The sequence below is a fragment of the Pollachius pollachius genome, assembly GCF_949987615.1.
Source record: "Pollachius pollachius genome assembly, chromosome: 19".
Classification (NCBI taxonomy): Eukaryota; Metazoa; Chordata; class Actinopteri; order Gadiformes; family Gadidae; genus Pollachius; species Pollachius pollachius.
The window spans coordinates 679,121-693,021 of record NC_136952.1 but is presented as its reverse complement, the minus strand read 5'-3'; the positions used below and the strand labels follow the sequence as shown (position 1 = coordinate 693,021).

The 13,901-nt window shown below is 53.6% G+C and overlaps 1 protein-coding gene across 4 annotated transcripts; it reads right to left on the bottom strand.

Moving 5' to 3' along the window:
* Nucleotides 1-179: 179 nt before the first annotated feature.
* Nucleotides 180-13,806, bottom strand: LOC307090549 (next to BRCA1 gene 1 protein-like). 4 transcript variants are annotated; one of them, XM_079757257.1, is made up of 22 exons: nucleotides 13,599-13,806; nucleotides 13,170-13,232; nucleotides 13,040-13,058; nucleotides 12,860-12,882; nucleotides 12,370-12,552; nucleotides 11,542-11,619; nucleotides 11,197-11,426; nucleotides 10,772-10,891; nucleotides 10,092-10,385; nucleotides 9,575-9,734; nucleotides 8,993-9,223; nucleotides 8,162-8,269; nucleotides 7,765-7,840; nucleotides 7,579-7,680; nucleotides 7,032-7,217; nucleotides 6,771-6,941; nucleotides 6,561-6,694; nucleotides 4,273-4,664; nucleotides 3,689-3,774; nucleotides 2,397-2,484; nucleotides 2,161-2,263; nucleotides 180-1,500 (listed from the first exon to the last, which is right to left on the bottom strand). In XM_079757257.1, the coding sequence occupies exons 1-22, from the start codon at nucleotides 13,731-13,733 to the stop codon at nucleotides 1,291-1,293; spliced, it is 3,192 nt and encodes a 1,063-aa protein (XP_079613383.1). In that variant the 5' UTR covers nucleotides 13,734-13,806; the 3' UTR covers nucleotides 180-1,290. The 4 variants fall into 4 exon arrangements, with proteins under 4 accessions (XP_079613383.1, XP_079613384.1, XP_079613385.1 ...); XM_079757258.1 differs by having other exon boundaries at nucleotides 2,161-2,260; XM_079757259.1 differs by having other exon boundaries at nucleotides 7,032-7,214.
* Between the last annotated feature and the right edge of the window lie 95 nt (nucleotides 13,807-13,901).

The following is a 13,901-nucleotide window of genomic DNA, read 5'->3' as shown; positions in this document are numbered from 1 at the left end:
GCCTAGGGTCAGCTGACCGAGGAGCTGTAACATCACGTTCATCAGATCTTCACACTTTAAGAAGTGGACCTGCGCAGTGCTGCTACTCGAAGGGCTTTGACGTACGTTCACGCAGATTAACTTTGAGTTTCCTCCGCTAGTGGACAACGAGAGAGTGAGAAAACAACGATCTAGAAGCGTGTTGTGCAAATAGTTTATTGGCAGATTGGTAGTAGCTGAGTATGCTTAAACTTTATGATAGGATGGGGCCACTTCACAAGCACAGCAGGAATATCAGCATTTACCTCAGAGCATGGACTCTTAACTATGGACACACACACACACACACACACACACACACACACACACACACACAATCGCAGAATGTGATCAATAAATCACTTAAAAATCATGAATCGTAAAACAAAAACAAATTCAACAGTGTCTTTTCAGAGAATCAGGAATGTGCCATGAGAACAGGTCAGGTGGGTTCTGAGGAAACGACAGTAAGAGGTTGCCATGGGGATGGAGATGCAGGTAGGCATTAGGTAAACAATGAGGCAGAAAGCGGAGACATTAGTCCACGCTGGACTGTGCTAAGACCACTACTCACCTCTAAGCTCTACCTGACATGCAGGCGGTCTCTAAAGCCGTAGAAAACAGGCGGTCAGACGGCTCTGGACCGCGGGGTACATTCCAAACGTCAACATCTAACTAACAGCTCAAGCCAGGAGCAGCACCTCCTGCTCCTAAAGCAGGGAGCTTGACACAGCGGCTCTCTGTGCCAAAATAAGATTCATCTCGCCTTAAAATAGCACAGACTTTTAAATATATAGATCTTTACTGTTGTCCTACACCTGTCCAAACTACCGTCACTCTCTCTGAGAGTGGGTGTGGACTCTTGGGTCAATCAGTGGGAGAATAAGATTACAGAATATACACCTCTACCCCATTACTCTATAAGCGTATAATTAGTAGTTTACATCACCATCAACCACTTTGAAGCTTGGCTTGAATAGTATTTTGAACCCTCTATATTTATCTTGACAGTGTACTGGAAAAATATTGCTTCTGTTTACAGTTTACATGGAGTCACGAATACTTAATCTTAAATCATCGGTTCCGTTATTAGTTACGCGTTTTCTAAACTTGAATTAAAATGTAACATGTTCTTCTTCTGGAACCTTCCAGAGGCCCCCTCTCCAGAAACCCTGAAGGTCAAAGGGCACACAAGTCATTCCCACCCCCCCACCCCCCCACCCCCCCCCGTGGCCCCTGTGGCCCCTAGGGCCCCTGTGGCCCCTGTGGCCCCTAGGGCCCCGGGCTTGGGGCCGGGTACCCCAGCGCGGGGCGGGGGCCCTGGCCCTCCTCGGCTATCTGCACCAGCTCGTTGACGGTGTGCAGCAGGCTGTAGCCGTGCTTCCTCAGCAGCCTCTGGTTGAGCTGCAGGTCTCTGAAGCCCATCTCCAGCAGCATGGCCATCAGGGAGGGGTCCTGGCGGGCCGCCGGGTCCACCCCACGCTGGGGGAGGGGCAGGGGTTAGAGACCATGAGGAGAGGAAGAACCCAACAGCCTAACAACAGCCCTCAGGCTTTACAAGACTCATAGCTGACAGTGAGATGATGTTAGCATGGTGCTCGATCCCTGCTAGGGGTCTGTGATACCTCATTCTACATCTTTAGGGCCAGCATCACTCTAAGGGCCCGGGCGATCCTCAGACCCCCCACCCAGCAGCTGAGGAGGTTCTCCCTGTAGAGTCAGGTGTGTAGAGGCAGGGTGATCCTGAGGAGGTTCTAGAGCCTGTCTAGAGGCAGGGTGATCCTGAGGAGGTTCTAGAGCCTGTCTAGAGGCAGGGTGATCCTGAGGAGGTTCTAGAGCCTGTCTAGAGGCAGGGTGGTCCTGAGGAGGTTCTAGAGCCTGTCTAGAGGCAGGGTGGTCCTGAGGAGGTTCTAGAGCCTGTCTAGAGGCAGGGTGTTCCTCAGTGTCTCAGTACCTGAGGAGGTTCTAGAGCCTGTCTAGAGGCAGGGTGTTCCTCAGTGTCTCAGTACTTGAGGAGGTTCTAGAGCCTGTCTAGAGGCAGGGTGGTCCTGAGGAGGTTCTAGAGCCTGTCTAGAGGCAGGGTGATCCTGAGGAGGTTCTAGAGCCTGTCTAGAGGCAGGGGGTTCCTCAGTGTCTCAGTACCTGCACGCTGCAGTTAGGTCCGGTGAACAGGGCCTTGTAGGCCGAGGCGGCCACAGACAGCGCTCCCTTCACCAGCCCCTCCGTGATGCCGCCCTGGGCCCTGCTGGGGGGAACACCACGCCGCCGTTAGCTCACAGAGAAGCTCAGAGAAGCTCAGAGAACCTCAGAGAAGCTACACACACAGGAGGGGCTACAGACAGTGAGGAGGAGGGGCTACAGACAGGCGGGGGGGTCACCTGGGCTGCAGAGCATTGCCCGGTCGCGGGTTGTAGGTCTCAAAGGCACTGGAGGCGGAGCCTGCTGATCTGGATAAACCAGATGATACTGCAACAAGGAGAGGGTCAATATTACACACACACACACACACACACACACACACACACACACACACACACACACACACACACACACACACACACACACACACACACACACACACACACACACACACACACACCTCATCCTTTACCATAAAAGTACATTCATTAACCATTTAGCGAAATTAGTAAATGCAGTAACAAGCATTAACTATCAGTTTAGTTAGTTTAGTTATGGTGTTCCTGTTGAACTGATATACCACGAGCGTCCGTGTTTACTGTGGATTTGAGGAACTGGTCGTTTCGTTTTGATCAAAGGGGAAGGAGGTAGTGGCGATGGAGACAGGGAACAGAGCTTCTTATTATTAGAAAGATTGTTTTTGTATCTATCAATCTATTCATCTATCGACACACAGATGGTAAATGGTACCATCTGTGGACTGCATTTATACAGCTTTTCTAACCAGTGGCCACTCAGAGCGCTTTACAATGCTGCCTAACATCCAGCCCTTGATGCACCCCCCGACGGCGCGGTCAGCCGGGCAGGGCGACAGCCGGCGGGTCAGCAGCAGGCAGGGAGCATGTCAACCAGCGGGGGTCTTAGCCGCCACTTATCTGGACGCTCTGCTGGGCGACGTGGACTTCAATAATGTGATCAAGGAAACCACACGATCGTAGAACTCATTCTAGAAATAAGGGATCTTTAATTTAATGTCGTGGTAACCATCTCTGTTCCCAGGCTCCCCCTCCTTCCTCTTCGGTCAAGTCGAAAGGACCGCTTCCTCAGAACCAACGTCAACAGGACCAGGACATCAGTCTACTGCTGCACCCTACTGCTCCAACCCTGGTACTGCTCCACCCTACTGCTCCACCCCTGGTACTGCTCCACCCTACTGCTCCACCCTACTGCTCCTCCCTACTGCTCCACCCCTGGTACTGCTCCACCCTACTGCTCCACCCCTGCTACTGCTCCACCCCTGGTACTGCTCCACCCTACTGCTCCACCCTACTGCTCCACCCCTGCTACTGCTCCACCCCTGGTACTGCTCCACCCTACTGCTCCACCCCTGCTACTGCTCCACCCCTGGTACTGCTCCACCCTACTGCTCCACCCTACTGCTCCTCCCTACTGCTCCACCCCTGGTACTGCTCCACCCTACTGCTCCACCCTGGTACTGGTCCTCTGTAGGGGGTGTCATGTGACCGCTCACCGTTGAGGGTGATGCCAGGCTGGCGGGGCTCGTAGGGGTCGCAGTCTGGGGGGGTGCACTCCTCCGCCAGGTACAAGGCCTCGGACCTGACACACACACACACACACACACACACACACACACACACACTCTAGATTACAGCTGATGACTGCTTCAGTCCTCCCCCCAGTGGCTCTGAGGAACACCAACATCAGAGCGGGGGGGGGGGTTCTAGAGGTGATCCGACCACATGACTCATTTACTACACAGGCAGACGGGAAGTCAGAATGGGAATCGCGTCATTCCCGACCTAGGTGCGTTCGAGCTACCATGTGAAAAACATGGATCCAAGAATATCCAGGCTACAAGAATACTGATGCATATTTATAATACGAGATTATATGAAAGTAGTCGACGGTGAGTGAGCCCACAGTACATGGCTGTCACGTCGAGAGAACCCTCCAATCCGGTGCTGTTAGTTAGTAGGAAAGCCTCGGGCTGGGGGTCGACCCCCTCCACCACCCTGCCCCTTCGTACGGACCTCAAGAGGCAGAGGAGCCAGCCTATCACAGCACTGCTGAGGACGGGGGGGAGGGGCTACCCACCTGGGGGAGTAGAGGGTGGGAGGGGCCACAGGCACCAGGGCCGGTGTCGGGGGAGGTGGAGAGGGTGTGGTCACCACCTGGGGCGTTAGGGGGGGGGTCTTCAGGGTCTTGGAGGCACTTAGCAGCGGGTTGACCACAAGGACGGGGGGGCGGGCCAGGGGGGGGAACAGCACGCTCTCCTCCGGGGTGACCTCCTCCTCCTCCTCCTCCTCCTCCTCTTCTTCCTGGTCTTCCTCCTCGTCGTCTTCCCCCTCTTCATCGTCCCGGGGGTCCTGGGGGTCCTGGTCCCCCTGGGAGGAGGTGTAGATGGACTCCCCCAGCGGCCGGGAGGTGTCGAAGCAGTCTGGGAGCACGATGATGTAGTCGTCACAGGAGGACGACTGGCTGCTGACCTGGGGACGACAGGGTCACGTCAACCACTAACTAACCACTCTCTACACTAGTTAGTGGTACTGGGTCACATCAACCACTGACTAACCACTCTCTACACTAGTTAGTGGTACTGGGTCACATCAACCACTAACTAACCACTATCTACACTAGTTAGTGGTACTGGGTCACATCAACCTCTAACTAACCACTCTCTACACTAGTTAGTGGTACTGGGTCACATCAACCACTGACTAACCACTCTCTACACTAGTTAGTGGTACTGGGTCACATCAACCACTAACTAACCACTATCTACACTAGTTAGTGGTACAGGGTCACATCAACCACTGACTAACCACTATCTACACTAGTTAGTGGTACAGGGTCACATCATCCACTAACTAACCACTATCTACACTAGTTATTGGTACAGGGTCACATCAACCACTGACTAACCACTATCTACACTAGTTAGTGGTACTGGGTCACATCAACCTCTAACTAACCACTATCTACACTAGTTAGTGGTACTGGGTCACATCAACCACTGACTAACCACTATCTACACTAGTTAGTGGTACTGGGTCAGATCAACCTCTAACTAACCACTATCTACACTAGTTAGTGGTACAGGGTCAGATCAACCACTGACTAACCACTATCTACACTAGTTAGTGCTACTGGTTCAGATCAACCACCCACAGTAGTTAGTGCTACTGGTTCAGATCAACCACGCACAGTAGTTAGTGCTACTGGTTCAGATCAACCACCCACAGTAGTTAGTGGTACTGGTTCAGATCAACCACCTACAGTAGTTAGTGCTACTGGTTCAGATTAACTACCCACAGTAGTTAGTGGTACTGGTTCAGATTAACCACCTACAGTAGTTAGTGCTACTGGTTCAGATTAACTACCCACAGTAGTTAGTGGTACTGGTTCAGATTAACCACCCACAGTAGTTAGTGGTACTGGTTCAGATTAACCACCCACAGTAGTTAGTGCTACTGGTTCAGATTAACCACCTACAGTAGTTAGTGCTACTGGTTCAGATTAACTACCCACAGTAGTTAGTGGTACTGGTTCAGATTAACCACCTACAGTAGTTAGTGGTACTGGTTCAGATCAACCACCCACAGTAGTTAGTGGTACTGGTTCAGATTAACTACCCACAGTAGTTAGTGGTACTGGTTCAGATTAACCACCTACAGTAGTTAGTGGTACTGGTTCAGATTAACCACCTACAGTAGTTAGTGGTACTGGTTCAGATTAACCACCTACAGTAGTTAGTGGTACTGGTTCAGATCAACCACCCACAGTAGTTAGTGCTACTGGTTCAGATCAACCACCCAAAGTAGTTAGTGGTACTGGTTCAGATCAACCACCCACAGTAGTTAGTGGTACTGGTTCAGATTAACCACCCACAGTAGTTAGTGGTACTGGTTCAGATTAACTACCCACAGTAGTTAGTGGTACTGGTTCAGATTAACCACCTACAGTAGTTAGTGCTACTGGTTCAGATTAACTACCCACAGTAGTTAGTGGTACTGGTTCAGATTAACCACCTACAGTAGTTAGTGGTACTGGTTCAGATCAACCACCCACAGTAGTTAGTGGTACTGGTTCAGATTAACCACCTACAGTAGTTAGTGGTACTGGTTCAGATCAACCACCCACAGTAGTTAGTGGTACTGGTTCAGATTAACTACCCACAGTAGTTAGTGGTACTGGTTCAGATTAACTACCCACAGTAGTTAGTGGTACTGGTTCAGATTAACCACCCACAGTAGTTAGTGGTACTGGTTCAGATCAACCACCCACAGTAGTTAGTGCTACTGGTTCAGATTAACTACCCACAGTAGTTAGTGGGGGCCTTATTAACTGAGAGGGGGAGAGAGGAGGACATGAGGGACACCCACCTCGTCCCAGTCCTCCTCCTCCTCCTCCTCCTCGCTCTTCTCCTCCGCGTCCGTCCTCTCCTCCGCCAGGACCCCCAGCTCGCCCGCGTCCTGGTCTGTCGTCCGGGGGGGCTCACCCTCCGCCAGACCCCCCTCTGATGGTCAACAACACACAGATCAGACGGAGTCTAGAGCGGAACCACCCGATGAAGAACGCCGATCCCTACTGACCTCCTTCTGACTCCTCCTTCGGCTTCACCTGGGGCCGTCCCGGGTAGGGGGGCGGCGCCGGGACCTCCGCCCGGATGGCGTCCGGGTCCAGGCTGGCTCCGGGGAGCCTCTCCGCCGCCTCCGTCTTCCTCTCAGGGCGGAGCCCGGAGTCCCGGGAGACGGCCCGGAACACTGGAGCGCCGGGAAGACAGCGGGAGGAAACAGTGAAACAGCCGGCTCGCTTTGGGATTGAGGTAAAGAGGGCGGGGCCCCGAGTCTTACCCAGGGGTCTGCGGGGCGCCTGGGGGCCCCGGCAGGGGGGCTTCTGGTCGGGGGCCTCCTCCAGGGTGAGGGAGCGGATCAGGGTCTCACAGAGGAACTGGGCCCCGCTGATCTCCTGCTCCCGCTCGTCCTCGGGCCCCGGGGCCTCGGGCCCCGGGGCCTCGGCCCGCGCTCCAGGCTTCACTGCTGGGGATCAGACGGGGAACGTTGTACCGGGATCGACCCATATATCGGCCCGCCCAGACTATTTCTTTCTGCATTTTTCTTTTCTATTTTTTTCCCAGCATGATTTACAGACAGTTCAGTAAATGTTCCTTTTTAAATTTAGACTTTTAACATTTGTTATCATGATCTTTTTATGATGTAAATTGAGAGAGCAAAAGCAGAATCGGCTCCAAATATCGGCTCAAGAAAATCGGTATCGGCGTATAGGTCATCGGCTAAGGCTGATGGAAAGAAATCGGTATCGGCCGATCCCTAGTTGTTACCATAGTGATACCACTTTCAGAAACCCCTCCGGTACTGCCTCATACGGTCTCGTACTCACAGAAGCAGCTCTTCAGCTCCGCGCCCGGGGCCTCCGCCACCAGCACCGCCCGCTCCATCACGGGCGTGTCCCGGGGCAGCGGGGACATGCAGGGGGTCAGGTCTACCACAGGGGACAGAAGCAGAGGTGAGACCACGGACAGGAGCACGGGGGGGTCATGGCGTCGCTGTCCGGGGGGGTGCTCACCGACGGGTGTGTTGTTGGGGACCGTCTCCAGCTCCTGCACGATGTTGATGTCCAGCAGCTCGAAGGACAGCAGGTCCTAGGGAACACCATCCATTAACACTGTTACGACCATGCTTTAGTCTGCAGCCCTCCAGTACATACAGTGTTGATGTCCAGCAGTTCAAAGGACAGCAGGGAACACCGTCCACGCCATCAATACTCTTATTTCCATGCTTTAGTCAGCAGCCCTCCAGTACATAAATGGAAATGGAAATGGACTGCATTTATACAGCGCTTTTATAACCACTGACCACCCAAAGTGCTTTACAATATTGCCTCACATTCACCATTCAGGCACACATTCACACCCCGACGGCAGAGTCAGGCTTGCAGGGCGACAGCCAGCTCGGTTCTGTACCTGGGCAGTCAGCAGGTCCACAGAGGGGAAGTAGTAGTCTCTGTTGCTGAGGTCCACAGACATTTCCGTCTCACTGTCCACAGCGCTTTCCTCCTTTCTGTCCTCCTTCTGAAAGAAGGACGTGTGGTCAGGGTAAGTTAATATCTGGTACTATCCATCACAAGTATACAGTATATATGGTATTTATAGTATATCAATCGGAATGGTTAATCAGTGCATTTGACATCTTTCTCTTGTGTGTGAGTTAAGAGTTGTTCCGATACCGATACCAGTATCGATATAGGTATCAGTAGCGATACCAGTATCGTTATTGGTATCAGTACCAATACCAGTCTATGCGCCGATCCGATACCAACACGTGACACATTTACTACAAAGAACATCAAACACTGCGGTGTTATGCTGCGTTCATTAACGGTCCAAGGTGGAAGGTCGAAACGGGAAACGCGTCATCTCCGACCTACGTCCGTTTGAGCTTCCCAGTTGGAAAAACATGGATGCTAAACTACAAGATTACAAATGGATTATTATAATCTATATTGAGCAGCAGCTGGAGGTTAGGAATGAGGTGGAAGTTAGGAGGGAGGGAGCAGGTGGAGGTTAGGGGGGTCAGCGGGTGGAGCTTCGGGGTCAGCGGGTGGAGCTTCGGGGTCAGCGGGTGGAGGATAGGGGGGTCAGCGGGTGGAGCTTCGGGGGTCAGCGGGTGGAGGTTAGGGGGGTCAGCGGGTGGAGGTTAGGGGGGTCAGCGGGTGGAGGTTAGGGGGGTCAGCGGGTGGAGCTTCGGGGTCAGCGGGTGGAGCTTCGGGGGTCAGAGGGTGGAGGAGGACCCACCAGTCTCTTGTGCCGCGCGTTGCCGGGGTCGACCACGATGCTGCACCAGACGCGCGGGCCGAACTGCGTCCCGCAGTGCGCCAGCCGCCAGTGGGAGGTGTACGTCCCGTCCATCGCCGGGGCCACGAAGGCCACGCTGACCACGCCCACCTGGCCCGGCTGCAGCGGCGGCACTGGGAGCTCCCGCCGCTCCTCCGACGCCAGGCCCAGGTTCCCCCACATGAACTTCAGCTGGACACACGCACACACACGCACACACACAGACACACAAACAATAGGCATACGTGTGCCCAGGGGACGAAGAAGAAATGTAACCATGGAAACACATACACCCAGGGTAGCATGAGAGCCGGTCCCACCGACAGGTGTAGGAGATGTAAACACACAGTGGAGCACAGACATCGTTAGAGGAGGCAGAGGACCTCGTTGACAGGTGGTAGAGAGAGGAGGATGGAGGGCCGAGGAGCAGCTCAGAGGGGCGGGGTTAAGCAGGTGGGAGGTCGCGTCTGGAGTTAGTCGATGCGGTTGCAGTAAGCCATGTCAGGGGGGCAATGGGCTGAGGGAGGAGAGGGGCTGGGGTACCTTGGTCTCCGAGGTCCAGCCGATAGTGCCAGAGTTCCTCATCTTCCAGTACTTGATGAACTTGGTGCCGGGCTCCAGCCGGGTGCCGTCCGGGAGATTCTCATCCAGAAACAAGGCGGCCATAGTGGGCACCAAGGACGAGACCGAGACCCCGGGACCCCTAGTTTAAGTGTACAGAGCAGGGGTGAAAACAGCTCTGGCGTCTGAGCAAAGGCCCCTCAGGAGCCCACAAAGATGTGTGTGCTTTGTTTTGTGTGTTTGCAGCTCAAGAGCTATTTTCATTCTTTCTTAGAAAATCTATGAAGCAGCAGCAGCAGGGAGGGGGGGGGGGGGCTCCACGAGGTCGTCCAGCCCTCCACCACCAGAGCAGCCAGCAGTACACTCATTAACACTCGCTTTACAAAGATGCCATCGTTTGATTTAGTTTTCTTGGAAAAAAAAAGGAAAAGATTTTTGTTTGCATCCGTGCGGAGGCTAGAGGCTAGAGCAGCCTCCGGGCACGCTCCGGGGGGCTTACTCTGGGCTGGAGGCTGGGGGCCCCGGGGCCACGGGGGTCCCCGGGGCCGGGGCCGAACCTGAGGCTGCTTCTGAGGCAGGGGGCGGGGGCAGGGCCGGGGCCTGGGTGGAGGCGGAGGCCATGTGGGTCAGGGCGGGCCTGGCGGAGGCGGAGGGCCCGCTCCACTGGAGGGACCTCTTCTCCACCCGCAGCTTCTTCTTGATCTCCTTCACCTCCGCTCTCAGCTGCCGCCGCTCCGCCTTCAGCCGCTGCCGCTCCGCCTTGCGCACCGTTCGGTCCCCGCGCCTCGGGAACCTGCGGCCCAGAGAGTAACTGTGGTGACGGGGGGAAGCCTGACACTGCATCGTAACATCCCATAATACAAAGGACACCGGCGTTTCTAAAGGGCTGATTCTGGTCCAAGGTTCACGCAACGCAAGGGGGCTACGGACCCCTTAGGGCCCTGCGGACCCTCCTTGCGTCCACCGCAAGGGCCGGACGTGCGCCTCCCAAATATTGTAACCTTCCGTCGGGGTGACGCAGCAGCAAGGGCTGTGATTGGCTCACTAAAACCCGGCGCAGAACCTTAAAGGTTCAGGACTGCGTCGCAGCGTCTGCGTGGTCGTTGCGTTGCGTGAACGTGAGACCATATCAGCCCTTTGAGACGACCATCAGACAGAAGCACCCTCTGGCAGCGGTACCTCAGCTCCCCCGACATCCCGTGCTCTGGGATGGACAGCGGCGTCTTGGTCCTCACCAGGCTGTGGCTCGGGTCGTGGCTGTGGCGGCACAGCTCGCACAGGATGCAGGACGGACACACGCTAACACACACAGACAAGATACGGCCGCGTTAACCCGGGGAGGGGAACTCAGGGGTTACAGCCACCCGACAGGAGCAGGAAACAGAGGAAATACCAGCGGAATGTACGATTATCAACTAAATCAATCAGGTTGATGAACTAAAGTTAGATTCAACAAATGTTTACAGTGATACAGGCATGACTGTCCACCAGAACGCAGTACCGTGGAACACAGCCACAGTGGGTACTGATGACAGCGGACCCTTAAGTATGAAACGAGACCCCCACAGGGACCAGGACCAGCGCCGGGCTGTATGGGGGGCTACCTGCATTTGTAGGCCCCTTCAGAGGTGAGCTTGTTGCAGCTGCTGCAGTTGGGCGTGTACCCCAGGGAGGTGTGGGAGGTGGAGGGCGGGGCCGCTCTAGGCACCACCACCGGGGGCCCCCCGCTGGCCCCCTGCCCCCCCGCCTCGTCCTCTGCTTTGTGGGTGCAGCACTGGCCCGAGAAGTCGTTGCACATCCTCTCCACCACCTCCTTCACCACCTCGTCCTTGAACTGGGGGACAGAGCGGGGGTTAGGGAGGCGCAGGCGGGCCGCCGGCCCCGGGGGGCCCGGTCACAACAGCAGGGTCAGGGGTCAGGGGTCAGGGGAAGATAAAGGAGGGCCTCACCTTCTCCATGTAGGAGCAGAACCAGACCGGCGGCGGCTCGTCTTCTGGTTTGCTGCCCTTGGTGTCTTTAGTGATCACCTGTTAGGTCACCGACACAAACAAACACAGCGGTGACTGACAGACCCCCAGCCCGCCGTGGGGCAGCAGGGACATCCAGTGTTCCCCACAGACAGAAAGCAATGGTGGTGCCAGCGAGGAGTCCTGAGCAGGGGGACGGGGGGTTCTTATATTTAAATCTTTTGGTAAAAGAAAATCAATAGTATAATGTAACAATATAAACGTAATAATGAAAATAATATAACCAGCTTGGCTCCAGTAAAAGCGGAAACAGAAAGAAATGTGTTGCTCTCCAGCCCCTGAATTCAGAACGGCGCCGTAGCCGTAGTAAACATCGTAGCCTATCTCAACTATAACCGCATTTCATATTAACCGCATCTTTTGCTGCGTTACCAACGTTATCTATGCTGACTTAGGGTGTGGGAAGTTCAATATCAATAACGCTGAGTTCATAAGGGCTAACATTATCTTTTCTGAGTCAACAATAATTTTGGCAGGTGTTTTTGAGCACAGTATATCATACTAAACTTTGGTAAAACGGTCGCCGACCGTCTTCTCTGTGCGCTGCTTCGGGTTTTCCCTTCCGGGAGATGAATGAACGGAACGATATTTATATTTAAAAATAGCAAAAAAAAAAAAAAAAAGAAGCGGAATCAATGTGTGGCGCTCGGTGTTGATTCTGTGGCGCTGTGCCACACATTGGTCTACGCGTGGGAAACACATGTTAGGAGAAGGAGGCAGACAGACAGAAGCAGATCAGGGGGTCCTCACGGGCTCTCTGTCGGGGGTGACCTGCGTCCCTTTGTCCACCGTCTTCACCCTGGAGGGGTAGGGGGGGGCCGGCCTCAGGTCCCCCTTCAGCTCCTTCACCTCTGCCTTCAGCGGGCCCCCACAGGCCTGGCCCTTCATCTTGTAGACGTTGATGTGTAACTGGTTCCCCTGCTTCTCAGCGCTCTGTAGACACGGCCACATACCGTGGGATCAGGGAACGGTCACAGGCGCGGCCGTCACGTGACCAGCTCTAACCCGACAACTGGCTGAGATAGAACTCTGCATATTCATAGTTGGTTTGTAAATATATATTATATATATATATATTTATTTATTTTTACTTTGTCATTACATGTCTTAAAAATCGAATGGTTTGCGTAGAGAAATAATGTCTAAGTCTGTTCATGTAAAAATTTGCCGCCTGTACTATCATACTGATTATTGTTTGTATAATCGCTTCTAAAAAAGATTATTCATGATTTATTCATACCTTGATCGCTTCTTCATATTCCTCTGTGGGGAAAAAACAAAGAACAAACAATAAGTCTCAGGTCAACAGCCTGTTCAACAGAAACCAAAGATCATCTCTCATTACAGCTCAGAGTTCAAATCGAACAATAACATCATCGTGATGTCGTCATCTGTACACAGTAGGCGGGAAATCGCTTACCTTGGCTGTTTATGCAAATCTGTAAGAAAAATAACAACTCAATGAGTTTCAGCAGAAACATTTGAATAAGTCCCATAATGGAGCTGAGGATAGAGGAACACAACAAATAACAACGAACACTTAATCTTACCTCTTCGTTGTCCTCGTCGAAGTATTTCACTTGGAAGTGGCTGATGCCAAACGACGCTTTGATCTGAAACGCAAACATGTCATGACCTCCTTCAAACTGTAGTTCAAAGATAATAACAGTTTAACGCCAGAAAAATCATCTTAAATCTACAAATGGAAAATATGATAATGGAAACTTTGGCTAATGTATAGGGGGGGGAGGGATCCAGAGCTGTCAATCTTTCAGGTCCCTGTTGACGCGGGCCTCGAGGGGCCTCCTTACTGAACTATTTGCGGGCCTCCTCTCTGAACTATGTGCGGGCTTCGGAGGGGCCTCCTCTCTGAACTATGTTCGGGCCTCCATTCTGAACTATGTGCGGGCCTCGGGCCTCCTCTCTGAACTGCGCAGCGCTCAGCGCCGCGGTGCGCAGCGCTCAGCAGAGCCGCTTACCCAGGCGTCCACAGACTCCCACTCCGACTTGTCCAGATCCGGGGCCAGCAGCCGCTTCACGTTCCCCCTGAAGTTGACTTTTATGGTCACCGGGAGCCCCATGCCAGCGCTGTAGGACGGAGCAGCGGTTAGCATCAGCGATGTCAATAATAACTCGGTCCCTTGCCCTCGACGAGCTCCTCTTGTTTACATCGTCAGCTGCGTCGAGAAAAATACCGTGACGCGAAGGCAGTCTTTCTTCCGCGCATGCGTAGTGGCTTGTTCTTTCTTTTGGTCGCACGCCGATGACGTCATTTTTAAGCT